General features: G+C 41.0%; 2 protein-coding genes across 5 annotated transcripts; one reads left to right on the top strand and one right to left on the bottom strand.

Annotated features, from left to right (window-relative positions):
* The first annotated feature begins 1,425 nt into the window (after nucleotides 1-1,425).
* coasy (CoA synthase) lies at nucleotides 1,426-9,266 on the top strand. 2 transcript variants are annotated; one of them, XM_051417953.1, is made up of 10 exons: nucleotides 1,426-1,619; nucleotides 2,827-3,598; nucleotides 3,701-3,915; nucleotides 4,457-4,588; nucleotides 5,583-5,772; nucleotides 6,840-6,904; nucleotides 7,000-7,084; nucleotides 7,433-7,530; nucleotides 7,730-7,876; nucleotides 7,996-9,266. In XM_051417953.1, the coding sequence occupies exons 2-10, from the start codon at nucleotides 2,911-2,913 to the stop codon at nucleotides 8,053-8,055; spliced, it is 1,680 nt and encodes a 559-aa protein (XP_051273913.1). In that variant the 5' UTR covers nucleotides 1,426-1,619; nucleotides 2,827-2,910; the 3' UTR covers nucleotides 8,056-9,266. The 2 variants fall into 2 exon arrangements, with proteins under 2 accessions (XP_051273913.1, XP_051273914.1); XM_051417954.1 differs by having other exon boundaries at nucleotides 1,427-1,619; nucleotides 2,858-3,598.
* A 152-nt stretch (nucleotides 9,267-9,418) lies between these two features.
* On the bottom strand, nucleotides 9,419-18,260 carry LOC127373465 (myosin light chain kinase, smooth muscle). 3 transcript variants are annotated; one of them, XM_051417949.1, is made up of 18 exons: nucleotides 18,066-18,260; nucleotides 17,432-17,598; nucleotides 16,475-16,624; nucleotides 16,164-16,316; nucleotides 15,926-16,042; nucleotides 15,487-15,525; nucleotides 15,261-15,391; nucleotides 14,996-15,152; nucleotides 14,381-14,692; nucleotides 14,194-14,290; nucleotides 13,869-14,072; nucleotides 13,469-13,686; nucleotides 12,686-12,809; nucleotides 12,021-12,173; nucleotides 11,554-11,683; nucleotides 11,340-11,421; nucleotides 11,031-11,171; nucleotides 9,419-10,103 (listed from the first exon to the last, which is right to left on the bottom strand). In XM_051417949.1, exons 1-18 carry the CDS (start codon nucleotides 18,080-18,082, stop codon nucleotides 9,898-9,900), a joined length of 2,598 nt encoding a protein of 865 aa, XP_051273909.1. In that variant the 5' UTR covers nucleotides 18,083-18,260; the 3' UTR covers nucleotides 9,419-9,897. The 3 variants fall into 3 exon arrangements, with proteins under 3 accessions (XP_051273909.1, XP_051273912.1, XP_051273910.1); XM_051417952.1 differs by having other exon boundaries at nucleotides 17,432-17,811; XM_051417950.1 differs by having other exon boundaries at nucleotides 17,432-17,884.
* Nucleotides 18,261-18,268: the final 8 nt, after the last annotated feature.

The raw sequence follows: 18,268 nt of genomic DNA on the forward strand, positions 1-18,268 counted from the left end.
GTCGTGGTTTGCCTCTGTTTCTGTGATTGCTCTGAATTTTCATGTTTAAATACATATTAAATATATATATTAACAGTTATTCTGCATTTGTTTAATTATTATTAAGTATGCTGCTGATTGGATTTTTTCTAAACACATTTTCATGTAGTTCCATATTCTTTACAGGTTTACACTGATCGGTATTTAGGTGTTACCTCTGTATGGCACTCTTTACAAATTAGTTTTAACTGGGGACACCTTATTTAACTTCCATTCCTTCTTAGATATGTAGGTTGTGGGTGGGAGAAAGCACTGTAACAAGAGCATTTATATTATGGTTTTAGCCTACCGGTGTAGATTGTGTTTTGGACTAAAAATGAAGGTACCAGTATGTACAGGTCTAAGATATTCTCTGGGAAAAAAGGGTCCACTATAACTATGATTGGTTTTATTTATTTAAGTGTCCTTAAGTGGGTTTACAAGACACTGGACAGCAAGTCAGGATGGCTACAGGACATACTGTTTCTACTCAAATTCAAAAAGAACATAAAATTCAATTTCCATGACAGAATTATTATTATGTTGAATACATTGTTCTGTCATGTGTTTTCTATAAATTATGCTCAAGCGAAAATCTCCTCATTAAAGAGCCAACTCAACATTTCAACCTTCAGACAACCAAAACAAATTAGGGTTCCTTCAAGTCAATTGATTGAATACTATACTATAACTATAGTAGTAAATCTAAAATAGGTTAAGTATCAAGCATTTATCTTGTTTCAAACAACAGCAATATCATGATATTATTGTCCAGATGAGTTCTCACTTGCCTCTGAGACATGTAGATGAAATCCATCACATTTAGGACATAATTATTTACAGTCATTTTACAGTAATTACTGCAGAAGAAGTTTTAAAAAGAGGTGAGAATTTATTTAATACACACAAACCTGTCTGAAGGATTTAAGTTTTCAGTCTTGCATCACCTTTGACATGACCTCTTAAAGGCTCTGCATTCCTACACAGGTGTTTTGAAATACCTTCACTGATTGGACCTCACCTGCTGAGGTGAGACTTGAGATCACTGAGCTCTGCCAATCAGAATGTGAGAAAGTGGAGGTTGTCCCGCCTTAACAGGGACAGCTCAATTCTTTACACACCTACACTTTAATGGACTTTTGTCACCAGGTTTTTAGCTGTTCATATATTTCATGAATTACTTTTTGCTGTGTGTTATTGCTTTATATCTTTATTTCCTCCAAATGTTTTATTTATAGTTCTTTTTTACATGTTTTATATGTCAACAAACAGCATGTAGAAAAACAGAAAACGTGGCTCAGAGAAGCCCTAGCAGCAGTTACATGACTACATGTCCCAGACTTCACTGCTTTTCCCCTCAACCAATCAGCGTGCAGGTAAAATATCACGTGATTATCCAACCCAGTTCATGTGTGAGTGACTTCCACTAGTGGGTGCACAGCTATTTGGACTGGTGTGGACTGGATAAGACAGTTCCTCCTTGAAGATTATCGGAGGGGGGGGAAACGATCTATTGAGTAGATATGAGGACGAGGTTGTCGATATAGTGCACGATTCCTCTCCCGCTCTTCACGTGGCTTTGTAGTTGCTCAACAACCCAGGTAAGCAATGCTAAACTGCAAGGTTGCCTATGTGCCAGATTGTAAACAATTGCTCTGTGTATATGGGCCGCAGCAAATGTGGTTTGTGACTAAAATACAGACTGCTCCGTTACTGCAGGGTTACACCATTAAGGGTTTCTTCTGCAGTGTTGTTTTGATCCTGCAGGATCGCTGTGCAGATGAGTTATTATTGCATTTTCTTCCACGGGCAATGTGATGGCAGTACTACATAGCTAACGTTAACTAGCTTGCTACGACTTTGAGTAAGTTCACCTGAGTTCTAGCTGAGGGGGGGAATTACTTCATATCTAACAGCTACGATGTCAAACATTGTGTGAGCAGCTATGCTTCCTAGTTAGCGAACAAGAAGTCCCATTAGTTAAACAGTGATCTCTACTTTCAGCTCAGGTCCCTTGACTGTGTATTCAGGCTGCAAGCATTTGAATAGTATGGTCAGGTTGAGGAATAGTGTGACAGTCACAAGGAGTTGTAGTCACTATATAATCTTGTGACTCTGCTGCTGCATTTCAAGGAAATTTAAGGGATTTTTTTTAAAAAGTTATTTCACCTCTGGAGGAAATGAGTGCTTCCTTTTATAAATGCCAACTAAAGCTGACACAGTGTTGACTTGTTACAGTGTAATGGCTGAGTTGTAGCTTCAGCTGAAGTTAGACTGCTATTGTCAAAGCTGGTAAATGATTCCATTATAGGCCGATACTGCAGACACAGAGCGCCCACAGGGACACTGCAAGTATGTTGATAATATTATCTCTTAATTTAGACTGCTGTGCAATTTACAAACAATGCTAATGTGATAACAGCCCTGTGCAGCAATAAAAAAGGAGAAAAATTTAATGTAATAAACATGATTTGTGTGTAAAATGTTGAAAAAAAAACTTGTGTTTCCAAAATGTTGATGATATTCTAGATGAGCAACAAAGGAATTACTAAAACACTGAACAATATAATATAATATACAAGTATTTTCAAACCCTGTAGCTGATACAGTTTTGTGTGTGTCTTCTCCGGCATCTTAAAGGTGTAGTCTGTATTTTGTTACAAAAGAAAAAGAAGCCACCACTGCTTGAGAAAGTGTGTATATAACATTGCAATTTGGCTCTAATGTAATCCAAATCTAAACTTTTTTAACATCACGGCCTCAGCTGCTACTGTTTTTGACTTGTCTTCCACTTTCCACCCCTTCCAGTTTTCACCCACTCTCCCCGTCTCTCTAACAGCGACTCCTCCAATACCACGCCGGCTGTGATTCACTGTGATATCAGCCACTAACATGTCCATGTTCAGCACGGGCATCCTGGTGCTGACGTCTCCTCTCCACACCCTCCCCCTGCGCATCGCTCCAGTGCTTAGCTCAGCTGCTCAGCTTGTGGAGCGCACGCTGTACGTCCACCTCCACCCGGGGCTGAACCTGGGAAGTGGGAGCCAGCCTCGGCCAGTTTTCATTCCACCCGTGGTGGACCTGTCTACACTCATTACCCGCCTTTATAGCAATGCAGCTGATGTATGCGGGCACCTCGATGTTCGTGTTTTACTGACCAATGTTCGCGCTCAGTCAGCTGCCTGCAGCGGGACCCAGCCGATCCCAAACTGCCCCTTTCCCACACCACAATCTCTGTCTCACTCCCCGGATGTGGTGCTAACAGACTTTGCTCTGCAGGACCCAGGTCAGTCTCATCAGGTTACACAGTGTCTGCAGAGGTACACGGGCCACTGCTACGTCTGTAGCCCCAGCCTGCCCTCAGTGCTGCTTCACCCTCAGCTAATGAGGCTGCAGGAGAAAGATGAAGGGCTGAAAGAGCCTGAAGAAAAGGCAGAACCCTTGGGGACCTACAGTGATGTGGTGGTGGGAGGGACATTTGACCGACTCCATGGGGCCCACAAGACGCTGCTCAACATCTCCTGCTTGCTCGCTAATAGACGGTTCCTTATTGGTGTGTGTGACCAAGCAATGCTGAAAAGTGAGTAGTTCATTTTCAGTACTTCCACTGAGGAATGTGTATTTGTGTGATATTTATGAGGCTGTGAAAACAACAATCAGATCCTTTTCCTCCCGGCTTTAGAAAAAGTGCTACAGGAGCTGATCGAGCCTTACTCCCTGCGGGTCCAGAGACTACAGGAGTTCCTGCAAGACATCAAACCCTCGCTGCAGGTCGAGATCGTGCCCCTTGACGACCCCTTTGGGGTGTCCGTGGTTGACCCCTTGCTGCAGTGCATTGTGGTTAGCGAGGAGACTAGAAGGGGAGGCGAGGCTGTCAACAGGAAACGCATTGAGAATGTAAGTTAGGAAAACTGATAGTACGGGTTAAGCTGGGCTTTCCCAGTTAGTGGATATCTCTCCATCCATTCAGGAGTGGCTACTAGATCTTTCTAACAACAATAAAACATTTTATATCCATAATATTTTTGTAATATATTGTATATTGTCTGTCTCTTAACTGAAGTTTTCTGGGGCTTAATTCTTTATCAACATATCAAGTTTCACAGATTATTGTAATGTAGATTTGTCCTTTTATCTTTTCATATGTCAGAAGATATATAATGTTTCTTTCTACACAGCACATTTTATTACATAACAATTCTCAAATGATCCCTCGTGGTCTATTCTGAGTGTCACTGAGCTTTACTTTTAAGGATTGCCTGATTTTATTGTGACTTGTTATAATAAAACTGGGAGGCTTACAGTGTAAGGAAAACACAGAAAACACTTCTGATGCATATCTGAATCCTGTCACAGCAGAGGAGCTTGTCCTTGACCCAAGCCTGGGTACACATCAGCACATATGTGATGTTTTGTGTTCTGTGCTTTTCTAAATCAGGGCCTTCCAGCTCTCATCCTCCATGAGATCCAGTTACTTAAAGATGCCCACCACACTGAGACAGAGGAGGAGAAGATCAGCTCCTCCAGTCTACGCTCTCGTCTGCTGGGCACCCTCCTCACCCCACCTAAAGTAAGTCATGTTGATAAGTGATTTCAGTGCAGGGTGATGGATGCTTGTGGCAATGCATAATGCATTCAGGGAATCACAAAAATAGGAAAAGGTTAGAAAATATAATTGAAATAAAACATGTTTTATCACCACTCTTTCTTTCCCTATCGGGGGGGTATAATCGTGCTTTTCTTAACGTGCACATCATTAAAGAAGCTCTGCAGAGCCTCCAGTCGTAAAATAGTAATTGTCAAATTGTGCCTTAAAGTCCATTTGATTTTTTATTCACTCACTGAAGCGCAACATTTACCTGCTGTTAACAGCAGTTTTCTCACCATTTGAGTAGGTGAGGAAAAGTGTTTTCAGACAAAAAAAAGAGAGCAGCTGAGCATTTTGTAACAAGGGTCAAACTCAAAGATCAGGATATTTTTATGTTTAACTAATTAAATTAACTTCTTACTCAAAAATAACTTAGCTTTTCTTTCCAGCATACGCCAAAGTACAATGTCTTTTTAAAGTGTTAAGCAACGTAACACCTACCTTAATGAAAAGAGGTAGATGTGTGTTGGGAAAGATCATTTCATTAAAGGACCAGTGTGTAGGATTTATTTACATCTAGTGGCATGGTCACAGACTGCAACTCCTTCACTTCACCCACCCCTTCTAAGTGGGAAGGAGAAACTATGGTGCCCGCAAAATGTGTGTTTGATTTGTCTGTTCTGGGCTACTGTTGAAACATGGCAGCCTCTGTGGAAGTCAACACACAGTAGTTTTCAAGTGGGAGCTTACAGATGACTGGAGTGAAAGATTAATATCATTTATATTGTTCTGTCACAGGATCTCCTGCAGCGAGGTCGGAGAGTATCTCTGAGCAGGCCTGACTAGTTAATGTACAGTTTTTGTCCCATCATCACCTCCACCCATTGATTCGATCCTCTCACGTTAAGTGCTGCAATATTTGTTTTAATTTTTCCTATATCCTGCACCCTTGTATCTCCTGTTTCCTCTGCACTAGGACACATCCGACCTCCCTCCCCTTCCGTATGTGATTGGCCTGACGGGAGGCAGCGGCAGTGGCAAGAGCTCCATCGCCAAGCAGCTGGAGGCTTTGGGTGCTGTCCGGATTGACTGTGACAAGCTGGGCCATGAGGTGTACCAGCCCGGCACAACAGCCTATCACAAAGTGCTGGAAGAATTTGGGTCAGGTGAGGAAACACTAACAACATGTGATTATTGCAGGCTATATTTAGAGACATTGTCTGCAACCTAATCCAAGTTTTACAATTTTAAAGTAACATAACTTTATTACATTACATTCATTTTGGATTTCCTTAACGCCAAGTATAAATATAAAATAAAAAGAAATATGATTCTATTATTATATAAGACAACAGAACGAATGTAACCTTAGAAAATAAATGGGGAAACCAAGCTCAAATATTTGTCCTCTGCTCAGTGTATGTTTAAAGAAAGACTTTCTTTTCATTAAGCAAATTCAGGCAGTAGCATTGTTCACTAGAGGCCGTGGCTGTAGAGTAATATAACAGTTACAATTAAACTACAAATGAAAAACAAAAATGCACAGAGGTGTCTTTATCAATTGACCAACTCTAACTGGTGTGTGTTCTGTAAGCTATCAGCCTATGCCTCATCCCAGACTGACATTTGCATTTAAACACTTTAGTGATTGACATAATGAGTGCACAGTATTAAGTAAAGGTCAGAATGGTGATGTCTCCAAAACCACTGATGTGATTTTGATGAAAGTCGACGGGATGACTTCTGGCTTTTGAGGTCAAACTTTAACATTTTAAAAGGCCATGAGTTCTACATCACTTCTCTTAAAAACCAATCCATCTCGTCACTGTTGTGGGAATCTTAAAGTCCCGTAGTTTATTTTCCTCTACAGTATTACTATTTACGTTTACTTCAGATAAATTATTTGTTTAAAGATTCAGGTTCAGATTAGTGTCCTTGAATGTACCACTGCAAATTCCTGACTTTGCTTTGAAAACACATTTGATTGATATTCGACCTGATGTAGGTGGGAATATGAAATGTTAAAATCTGAAACCTTGAAAGGCCATAACTGCTATGTCTGAACTCTGACCTGAAGCTCCTCTTAAAATAATGTCCTTTGACTTGTGCCATAATTTGATGACAAAAAATATGAAGTTGTAATATCTTGGCAGTTACAAAAATTTAAATAGGTTGCCTAATAGCTTGATTTTAATGTTTAATGTTAATTTTAGTGTTGTTTTTTTCATCACAGATCTCCTGAATGGAGATAAAACAATCGATAGACGTGCATTAGGAAGGAAGGTTTTTGGAAACCAGGTAATGTGACAAATATGAGTAGCGTTTGCAAAATGACATCTCAGACTACACCACGATATGTCGAGAGTTTACCAAAGATGCTGTTTTTCACGCAGGAGCGGTTAAAAGCCCTGACAGACATCGTATGGCCTGAGATTGCACTTCTGGTGAAAAGCAGAATCAACCAAGCCAGAGAGGAAGGTACTGTATGGACATAGATGTGTTAATCTTAGTACTGTACTGTAGACCCAAATTATTGTGGATGTAGGGTGAAGTGTTTTCAGTTGGGGTGTAGCTTTTAAATTGTTTGTACACAATGAAAGTTTCCCATATGTTTCAACAGTTTGGCGCAAATTTAAAATTTATGTCAGTATTCATTTGTTTGACTTGAAAATGTGTTCAGAAAACAGTTAAGCTACAGTATATCCAAAAAGCTTATCCTCTTCTTATCCTTTTCCTCTAGTTGACTGACACAAATAATATAGAAACTGCTCGCTTTGTATTGAAAGAGATTCCCCCAGTGTTCACGTGATCCTTTGCTCTTTGCAGGTAAACAGGTTTGTGTGGTGGATGCGGCAGTTCTTCTGCAGGCCGGCTGGACGGACATGGTCCATGAGATCTGGGTCACCGTCATCCCCGATGAGGAGGTAATATGTTAATATGAGTTATTACTGTATCCGTGGTTCATTATCAACCTTTTGTATGAAGCAAAAAAAGCAGTTGCTGATACTACCACTGGGGGGCACCAAAGTTGGACATCATTCAATTCCACACTCATTGGCTTTAACAAAATAAACACCACCTTGCTAACCTAACCCACCGACCTCCCCTCGTTTCCCCTCTCAGGCGGTGTCAAGGATAACGGAGCGGGACGGTGTGACCTCAGAAGATGCCCTGCGCCGGCTGCAGAGTCAGTGGTCCAACGCCAAGCAAGTAGAGCACGCCAATGTAGTCCTCAGCACACTGTGGGAGCCAGAGGTCACGCAGAAACAGGTCAGACGCTCATCACGCCATCAGTATAGGGTCTACACATGTGCATTACATGAGAGAATTTGATTCTGTAATATAATAAAAGTGTGTTTTTGTAATAGTCTTGTATTTTATTTAAAAAGGTACTGAAAGCTTGGGATCTTCTTCAGAAAAGAATCCAACAGAGGCAAGAGGGACAGTAGGAACATGTGTGGGTCACTGCATCGTCTCAGCTGTAACAGAACATGCACATGTCGGGCCACGGGGACATGTGCATACAAATGACTGATCCGCATGATGAAACGCTGCCTTAGAAAGAGAGTGGTTACTGTGCCATTGCAGCTAACCCAACACGTTTCTTCGACCAAGACTCAGTGCCTGACTTACTTTCCATAGGTTTTGAAATACTAATTTTATTTTAAGATGTTTAGTTGAAAATTTGGATGGGTGAGGAAAAAAAAGAACTCTTTAAATAACAGAATAATTAATAGAATTTGAAAGCTGGAATTAATGTTTGGGATTAATAAAGTGTTATCTCAAGATTTGTAGGTCTGTTTTTATCCAAAGACTTTTTTATGAATGGCCTGCCTTTAAAAGGCTACTGATGTTGGAATACCAATCATTCAGCAATCCTCGATAATATCAAGATCAAACCTATCAGCAAAGTCTAATATTTTGGGCGCCTTGTCAATTGCAAACACTTTATAAGTTCTGTCCTCTTTCCATGTCTTCTAAGTTTCATAAATATGAATGTAGCAAGAAAAGCAACTAATGGTAAGGGAAAGGTGAGATATATTGAAAGATTGTACGATTTGCCGTTGTTAAATCATAGAATTAAATGTTTTAAATGTGTTTATCATTAGAGCTTCAGGGATGAGAGAATATGAACAAATTATTATCTAATGAGGAATTATAAATTAAACAAGGCACATCATCTTAGTAGAAATATGTGCAATAGATGAGGATATTTTGTGATGTTATCAGTGTATCTTTCCTGTTGAATGACGCTAAGTAAATAATGACTAATAAATGAAACACAAATACATAGAGGTATGTCAAGCTCTGGTGTGAAAAAGAGAAAAATGGCAATTATTGCATGAGGTCTACACAAACTGAATATTCAAATATTCATGTCTCTGAAAGTATGTGAAAAGGCCAAGGGGCACAGCATATTGGAAACAAAGGTGTTAAGATTATGGTATATTTCATGTCAGATCCTACAATAAAATCATAAACCAATGTTTACAAGAATAAATCCTGCTTCATTGCTTTAGCCATACTTTGAATACTTGCAAGGACTGTCCAATAAAGTGTAATGTGGTCATACAGTCACTGATTTTTATCATCTTGTATGTCATCTGGAAACTCAGTGGAATACTTTAATAAACTGGCATTAAATGTTTTCAACCCCTGAGTGATTCCTGTCTTTTTCCATTAATTTCTAAGGCGTGGGCTTTGAATTCATGTACCAAATTTGTTTTAATTTTCATTAGCACGGATCATTTTATATCAGGCTTTATGCTTAGTTTGAATTTGGGAAATTTTCAATAATTATTTCAAACAGTATTTCTTTTTCTAGAATTCAGCCTTTAATTTCAATGTCTTTAAAACATTTACATATGAATGATATTTGTGTGTGTGTGTGTGTGTGTGTGTGTGTGTGTGTGCAAAATGTACAATTTGTATGTGACCTGTCATGATGCTGAGATCATCCACTGTATCATGATATTACGTGACAACATGACAAAACCTTGTGCATTGGTAATTGAACACACATTAAAAAAAGAATGCAGACTTAGTAAGTGCACTGGTGACTTGTGAAACAAAGGGCTCTGGGTATGTGTGTCCAAACCTTACTATCCCCAACACCACAGCACACCCCTTTTTGCCTTGAAATTATGTGTAAGCAGCCTTTCGTGCGGCCATGAATAACCGTCCACCCATACTGACAAGTCCAGGCTTCATTCATCATCACTGAAATCAGTAACCTTTCCTTCCAAATGACAAAAATCTTAAGTGGTTGCCTCCACTGGTGTTCTTCACAGTCACATCCCCACTTTCAGTTTGGCAGAGCACATTGCTTCCCCAATCTTGTTGCTGGCCCTGCACACATAAACCCCAGAGTCAGAAGGCTCCAAATCAGCCACAAACAGAGAACAGAGCCCGTCTTCATGTTGCTCCATGTTCACTCTGGGAGATTCAGACACCGGCTTTTCATTCTGAAGCCACTTCACCTCCGGCTTTGGGTAACCTAGAATTGAGACATTAAGACATTACTTAACACAAAATAACATGACATCAAATATATCAACATCAAATGTCTAAAGGTCATGATAAAACAAAGTGTTCAGTATTATTCTATAAGAAAGGACAAATGGCTGTCACTGTTGCTTTTCCATTCAAGCAAGCCAAAATGTTAAGATAAAGCTGTTCTGAATTTTTTTAAAGCGATAGTTCAGATCTAATTATAGTGTATAATTCAGTGTTTTTGGTGGCTAAAACACAGTTTTTCCCCTGCTACCCCTACCTTATACAACCGTAAAAAAAAAACCTTGAAGTTTAAAGGAATAGTTTGAAATTTGGGGAAATACGCTTATTCCCTTTCTTGCCAAGAGTTAGATGAGAAGACCAAGAACATTACAATCTGTAGAGTAAATATTGACCAAAGGTAACAAAGGATTTCCTGTCATCGCTGTGAGGTTGCCAGGCTACCAGCAGAGACTCCCCACAAGACCAAAACATGTCATTTCCACACTTAGCTTTGTACAGATTAAACAAGGGAGATACATGTGAATTAGTGATCTGCTGAGTAGATTTCAGTTACCTTTAGACAGAACCAGCGAGCTGTTCTGAACAGTAATGTTTAAAAAAAAAAAAATCACAACAATCAGCATGAAAATGGTGAAACGCTCCATAGAACAGATGGGAACTGCAGAGTAGGGCGATAATTAGCTGTGGTTTTGTCCCTATGAGCGATCCCTTTCAAAAACATGTAATGTGATCCATAGTCTATATAAAAATATGAATCATGGCAGCTTTCAGTTTAGCCAGTGTAGGTCTACTGCAATCAGAATATTTATATATTTTACAGTATGGTCTTTTCTGAGTTTGCCTTTGGCCCTAGTAGAATGCGGTGGGGCATTTTTTAATGAAGTGCATCACAGTTCTGTCACTCTACCATCGACAAGGCATGTTAGCTGAGCAGTTGCTCCTTTGGGAAGTGTGGTGTCCTTCAGGGCCTGCTGGAAGCGAGGTTCACTCTGAAGCTGTTTATCCAACGACTGGATGGCCTCCTCTGCCTCTTGGCTCCAGCCTGGCTCTGGATGAGAGGGAGGATGATGACGAGTAAAACAGAAACAAGGCTTTACTGATCACAAAAGGGTAAACTTGAAGCGACAATCGAAAACTGTGAGTCATCTGCCATATGTATGTAGCTGTAGGACATGGGATGACATTGTGTGTGTGCGTGTCTTTTTATCTGTCTTACCCTCTGAGGAGCTGCCAGGAGAGTCTGGCCTGTTAGAGAGGTTAGCCATCCGCTGTAGGGCCAAAACAGCCTTGCCAGTTTTCTAAAAGTTTAAAGGACAAATAGCACTGGATGACAGACTACACTCTTAACCAAGCTTCGGGTCTATATATGGATTAAAAAGGCAATAATAGGGAAATTGTACATCTGTCCACTGGTAATTTGTCAGTGTTACCTTCCACTTGCGCTTGGCCAAAAAGCGTTTCATCTTCCCCTTATTGAGGGACTTAGTGGGTCTGCGGGTCATAGGGGTAAAAGAGACCATCCAGGGGTGGGCGAGGGCCCCGACACATGACAATCTGCATCTGGAGTGAGAGTGGTGGGAAAAACAAAGGCTGTCAAATGCTGCCAGACCCTGACTCCCAAACTCTTATCAAAGCTCGCCATAAATGGTTTGGTACCGTGCAAAATGTTTTTGCAAGTGATTGGAATATGTTGATAATCTTGAATCTCATAATATGACATTATCAACTGGAGTAAATCAAAGCACCATCGTCAATTTTCCTTACTCTTTTAGCCGTTTCCCATAGGTACAGAGCTTGAAAGTTTTTAGCAGTTTGCGAGCACCCATAATAGACGGGTAACCCTTACAAGAATGTGCCATGGCCCATAATCATGAAAAAAATCAGATTTCAGACCAACCTCCGGTCTTTTTTCAGCAGGGAGCTGATAAAGTCTTTAGCTTGATCAGAGATGTCCTCAAAACTCTCCTGGTCAAACTCGTAGCAGGCACTAGTCACAAGAGCAAGAGTCTCAGCATCGCTGTTCCCCTGGAAGGGAGATTCTCCACTGAGCCTAAGACACAAAACAATATAACAATGAATCAGACACACAGTATGTCATGCGAGCTTGCCTAAGTGTCAGGTTTCTGCACAGAGAGCATTTCCTCATCTCTAGTGTTTGTAACCATTAACATGGGAAATATTATTTTTAACATTGGCCTGAGTTTATGATCCCCTTAAGCTACTACTGGGTATGGTTGAAACTGTGCATACTGCAGGACTGTAGTAATACACTATCACCAGGAGATGGTGCCAAATCTATTTGTCATTATCATTTGGATAGAGTTGACATAATTAACTAGCATTATTGACATAATCCAAGTTGGTAATGTATTACTTTTAACTTATATGATAAAGAAATAATAATAATACAAGACATTAATGTAATTTAAAGTTTTTTTAAAACACCTTCTAGGATTCCGGTTTTCACTTCCACTTCCACCCTGAATCCCCAGTTCAATTTTTACTTTTAGTGTAAGTTACCAAGGCTCCAGTTTAAACCACTACATCCTTTGTTCGACTTACAAAATGAAGCAGATGACTCCAATGCTCCACATGTCCGTCTCCAGGCCCACAGGCTCATAGTTGATCACCTCAGGGGCCACAAACTCCGGAGTACCATGCATCACCATGAGAGGTTTAGACTCCTCTGAAGAAGAGTAAGAAACACACACAAAATGTCACCCTGAATGTTTTGTATTAGCCTATTTACAGATGGCTCTAGTCATCTCTAAATAGACCACCCAGAGTGGAGCTTCAGCAGATTTTCTGCCTGAATTGGCTTCACAGGCTTTACTGCATTTATTGAGTTCATGTAGTCTATTTCAAGGAGTTGCTATTACGTAATAGGTATTTTAGACACCTAGGAAATTTAGACACGACACGCCTTGATGATATCTTTGTTTTTTTTTTGGCATGTGTTCAAATGAGTGATCTTTTGTAGACCTTGCTGTGTTGTCGAGATAAAATCATACCTCTCAACACATACTGACAGGCTGATATATTATTATATTTGCAAAGTTGTATTCAGCCACAACAACAACAACAGGAAGCATTTCATTCTCCGTGCTGGGAGCACAAGGCTGCACAAAGTAAATGACACCAAGTTCGACTGCTTGACGCCTTATAAGGACTCTTGGATTTCCATATATTGTAACTTTTACTTACAAACAGGATATGTCAGTCGTTAGAGCACACACATTATTCACTGCCCCTGGTGAGCAATTGTGAAAGTTATAAAAATAGGTCCCAGTGAGAGATCCCAGTGAGATCTTTATGAGACTGTTTCCACAAATCCAGCAAACTCACCCAGTTTACTAGCCAAGCCAAAGTCAATGATCTTGATCCGTGTACCAGTTGTATCCACACAGACGATGTTCTCTGGTTTGAGGTCCAGGTGGACGATATTCTGTTTGTGGACGTACTGCATGGCCTCCAGGATCTGCTGCATGTAGCGGGCACTGGTGGGCTCTGTGTGCTCAAAGTTGTCATCCACGATGCGTTCAAAGAGCTCTCCACCTGCAATACTGGGAAGACAAATAACACCATTCAGATCCATGCTTCAGAGAGTAGTAGCAGTATTTCCCATATGGTTTTCTGGCATTTTTTTGTCTTTCTGTAATAGTCACACTAAATCTTCTCTATCATCTCTATATACAGTATGATTTTACCAGATCAAAGTCACCTGTTCCACTCCACAATTACTTACTACTCCATGACCATGACCATCTCTGAGCGTGTGTCGTAGGCAGCCAGACACTGGACCAGTTTTGGGTGGTGAAGACAGTTCATTAGCTCGATCTCTTTACGAGCTGCGTCCTTCTCCTTGGAGGTTCGGGCTCGGTAGAACTTGCCCGCACACACCTGACCCGTCTCTTTGTGGGACAACCGGAACACCTGGCCAAACTTCCCACTGGAAATATAAGGGCATTATAGCTTCACTTCACTTGGAAAGTCAATTTACATGAGAATTATCAGAAGTGTATCATCTGGTAAGTTTAAATTTTGTTTAAATACAAAGAAGCCATGCTTACACTCCCAGCTTCTCATGCACACTGTAGTGGTCCTTGACCTTGTGCTTGGTGTCAATGGTCACTGTGATGTACGACTCAGGCTCTGTCTTCTTTTCCTCTTTAAACACAAACAATGATGATTAAGCACATCCCTCCTGACAGACAACAGAAAAGTAAAACCTCAAATTTTCTTTTAAAAATCACTTACTTGCAGTTGCCATCTTGATACACTCAGACTCTTGGCTTGGTTCGCCGACCCCTGCTGAGTTGTAGGCTCTGACACGGAAGCGGTACTGTCCGTGAGGCTCCAGGCCTGAGCGGACGTGGTAGGATGTGTTTTTACAACGGCTTATTACTTCAGTCCAGCTACCAGGCTTGTCCAGGCCCTCTTGTCTGACCTCTACGATGTAGCCCAACACGGCTGTGCCTCCGTCGTAGCTGGGGCCCGTCCAGGACAGGACCAGGGACTGACTAGACAGCTGGGAAACAACGGGTTGGGATGCTGGTGGGTCAGGCCGGTCTGAAGAGAATCCAAGAACAAAATATCTACATTTGAGTCACTGACAGGTTGCCACATTTTATCCTTTTTTTTAGAAAATTTTCTTGGTTTATATTATAGTCCAAAACTGCAACCTTTTCCCTCTTCAATATATGTTGTCAGTTTGTTAAATAAATCCACATCTCTGCAACAAGAAGGACTAATAGGGGCATTCATGTCTGAGCATGCATTTAAGGGACAACAAATACCAGTGTTGCATCATCTCAAGTCACTGGAGAACTCTAAATATCTAAATACTGAACTGTAGACCGAAACGAGTCTCACCTATGACACTGAGGGAGACTGTATGCTGGGCAGAGCCTTTTCTGTTTCGTACTATGACCGTGTACGAGCCTGTGTCGGCTGGACAGGCCTGAGAGACCTCCATATCGCTCTGTGTCTCACTGCTCCTGACAGACATCCTCGGCCCTCCTACAATTACCTGAAGAGGAGGAAAAGTAAAAACACGTAGTAAGACAAAACCCTTTACTGGCACACAATTTGAAAGTGAGAGTAAAACAGTGATGGATCAAACTATATAAACAACCACCTTGTCTTTTTTGTAAATCCAACAGCAGGCCACAGGAACAGAGCTGCTCCTGAACTCACAGTGTAGCCGGGCTTGCTCTCCTACACGAACCTCCACCTGCTCTGGTGGGTCTAGAAACTCAACAGGAGGTCCTGAGTAGAAGCAGAGTTTAACATGATTGAGGAGTGCACTAAAATTAAGCTTTTACCTAAGTAGCTTACATGTTGTGGCTTCCCCCTCCACTCACCTTTGCTAGTGGAGACTTTTGTTTGAAGGTCTGTGATATCTGGGGACAATGAAGAAACAGGTGGACTTACAGGTGTGTACTACGATAGGCGGACTTAAGAAGAATCTAACCAATCACATTTGAGCAGTCATGTTTGGTTGCAGCGGCACTGCAATCAAGAGTCGATGCACTTCTGAATGAAAAGGTGGCTGCTGGACACCATTTTGTCATAGACTGCAACAGGTCCAACTACATGTTTTATTAACTAAAAAAATGCCTGTCATTCACAATGTATGTTTGGTGCTGCTTCCCTGTCCACAATTACCAGAATATTTCCTATTAATTTGCATTATTTCTTCAAATGATTTAAAAAAAATAGCACAAAGAAAGGCAGAAAGAAGGGAGGACTCAATGGGTGTGTAACAATACTAAGGAAGTCTGATAAAAGTTTATAATCTACCTTTGTCTTCTTCTTCTCTGTGTTGGCTTTTATTTTTAGAGGCTGAGGACAGCTGGGTGTTGAATGTGACCTTGCTGTGAAGCTCGTGGTTGCTTGTTCTGGGGATTTCCTTTGTTGCTGTTGCATTGCAAACAGGGTTAAACAGGTTTACTGTACACAGATCAATTCAATATGGTTCTCTTTAGGACAGGTTATACTGTGCTCGATGTTTGTGAGGAATTTCTAACTCGACAGTTACCTGTGATATGTGGCACAGCACTGCTTGACTGTTTCCCAGCAGTATTCTCAGCTACGCAAGTATATGTTCCAACATCCCCAGGTGAACACTGAGTCAGAGCCAGGCTGGCATCACTTTTTTTAAAGGAAGTATTACTTGAAGGCACCCTCTCACCTAAATGACAAAATAACAAAGGCATACTTTCAGTGTGGCTGTTAAAATCCTTCTAAATACAGGATATTGTTGCTTTGGTTGACATATTATGGCATCATTTCCTGATTCATAGTGGAGAGCAGATAGACATTTTAAAGGTAAGGTAATTAGTCATTTACCATTGTGTTGCAAGGAAACTCTCAGAGGCCGACTTCCTGTGATAACACCTTGAAAAGCAGCATCATTTCCTTCACAAACAGTGATCGTGCAGTCGCCGAGAGGTTGCTTGAAGTGAGGCGAGTCCACCGCCTGGACGGTCAGCCTGGAGACTTAGGAGAGAGGAGAAGTTGAGGACAATAGGTTTGTAAACTGTATACACCAGTGTTTCCTCTACCGCTGACCAATCATGATGGGCCAACTCATTTAACACAAAAACTCTGAGAATTGTTATGTCATGCAAAACAGCTATATTTTAGTGACTTTACCACCCCAGACATGATGTAACTGATCAAACTGTAGATTAATCTGAAATGCACCATGTCAAAAAATGTAAATAAATAGCTGTAGATGATATTTATCTGTTTTGCCTTTCAGTTCCCTGTGGCTGTATCTACTGCAGTATGTTGCAGTGTGTGTGTTTACAAGATTTTGTTTTGCACATGTGTGTTTTGGTCCTGGAATGTCCGGCAGGGTGGGTAATGGGTGGTCACCAGTGGATGGTGGAACGCCATTAGTGTGCAAGAAAGGGGAGGCAGCTTGTGTGTCGTACACTCTTTCTGACTACAACATTATCACATTAAATACCAAATCAACACATTTCACAATAATCCTGGTCATTAGAGGGAGCTCCACCCTCACTATTGTTTTTAGAAGTAGCAATTCAGCCTCAGGGGAACTCACTATATCAGACGTGAAATTACAGATATGCCTTTGCAATGCATGTGAAGGATTCAAGTTTAAGAAATTCAGATTAAAACATGAAGCACTTGCAGGAGCTGCAGTGGGCTGAGGCTCTGTATTGGGTTTCACTATGGTAAATATTCTGAATACATTCCACTTATATTCCAGTATTAAACAGTCAGTCCACATCATTAAGATTAAAAAGTCAACTTTTCCCCTGTTCTTCTAGTCTTTACCTGTTGCAGATGAGACTTGCAGTTTGTTGCTTCCCATTAACGTCCTTTTACTGGTATCCAATCCATCCTCTTTCTGCTTCTCCACACAGAAAGGTCTGGCTTGAGGCTTGAGGGCCAGTCGGAAAGTAGACACATAAGTCTTTGGCTTCCTACCGTCGCTGTCCATCCTTGAGCAGAAATGATAACCAGACAAGAGCTGTGTTTCCTCATCAGTCAGGCCTCCTCTTCTTCTCTTGGTTGTGGTGTATTGTACTCAGTATATACATATAGTTTGAAGTTGATGTGTTGAATGTCTCTGTTCACACATCCTCTGAGATGCTAACAGGAGGAGCCTCTGCTTTCAGGCTTCATCTGAAATCACCACCCAACTCTCAGCCCCACTGTACACAGGAAACCAGCCAGTTTTATCGGCAGGCCAATTAAAAACACACATGTCCAGCCCTCTCTGTCCCTCTGCGCAGAGAACAGAGGGAGAGAGACAGAAACACATGTGATAGAAAACAAAAGAGATAGTGAGAGGAGGTAGGAAACGTGTGGGTGAGGTAAAACATTCAAGCTGAAAAGAAACAGAACAATAGGGTGGATAGTGATAAAAGAAACACACCAAAGGAGGATAAAAAAAAGCACATTTTACCTGGTGGACCTCTTCATAGAAACTATATCTCCTCTCAGAACATAGTTACAGATCCCCACTGTCAGCTTCTTTTTGCCATTTTACCCCCTGTAAACACTTGGTAAACTGTAGATTGTGTAACTCTGCCAGAGCTACCGCAGGAATCAAGAAGAGCCTGTGGGGCAGCTTTCCGTAGCTGTGCTACATGTAGAAACATCAGTGAA

The sequence above is a fragment of the Dicentrarchus labrax genome, unplaced genomic scaffold, assembly GCF_905237075.1.
Source record: "Dicentrarchus labrax unplaced genomic scaffold, dlabrax2021, whole genome shotgun sequence".
In the NCBI taxonomy this organism is placed as follows: domain Eukaryota; kingdom Metazoa; phylum Chordata; class Actinopteri; family Moronidae; genus Dicentrarchus; species Dicentrarchus labrax.

Coding starts and splice junctions, on each gene's coding strand:
- coasy (XM_051417953.1), top strand. CDS start 2,911: ATGTCCATGTTCAGCACGGGCATCCTGGTGCTGACGTCTCCTCTCCAC. Junction 3,916..4,456: donor ACAGGAAACGCATTGAGAAT/GTAAGTTAGGAA, acceptor TTTCTAAATCAG/GGCCTTCCAGCTCTCATCCT. Junction 7,085..7,432: donor CAACCAAGCCAGAGAGGAAG/GTACTGTATGGA, acceptor TGCTCTTTGCAG/GTAAACAGGTTTGTGTGGTG.
- LOC127373465 (XM_051417949.1), bottom strand. Junction 16,625..17,431: donor GCAAGTCTCATCTGCAACAG/GTAAAGACTAGA, acceptor CTCTCTCCTAAG/TCTCCAGGCTGACCGTCCAG. Junction 14,291..14,380: donor TATCAAGATGGCAACTGCAA/GTAAGTGATTTT, acceptor TTGTGTTTAAAG/AGGAAAAGAAGACAGAGCCT.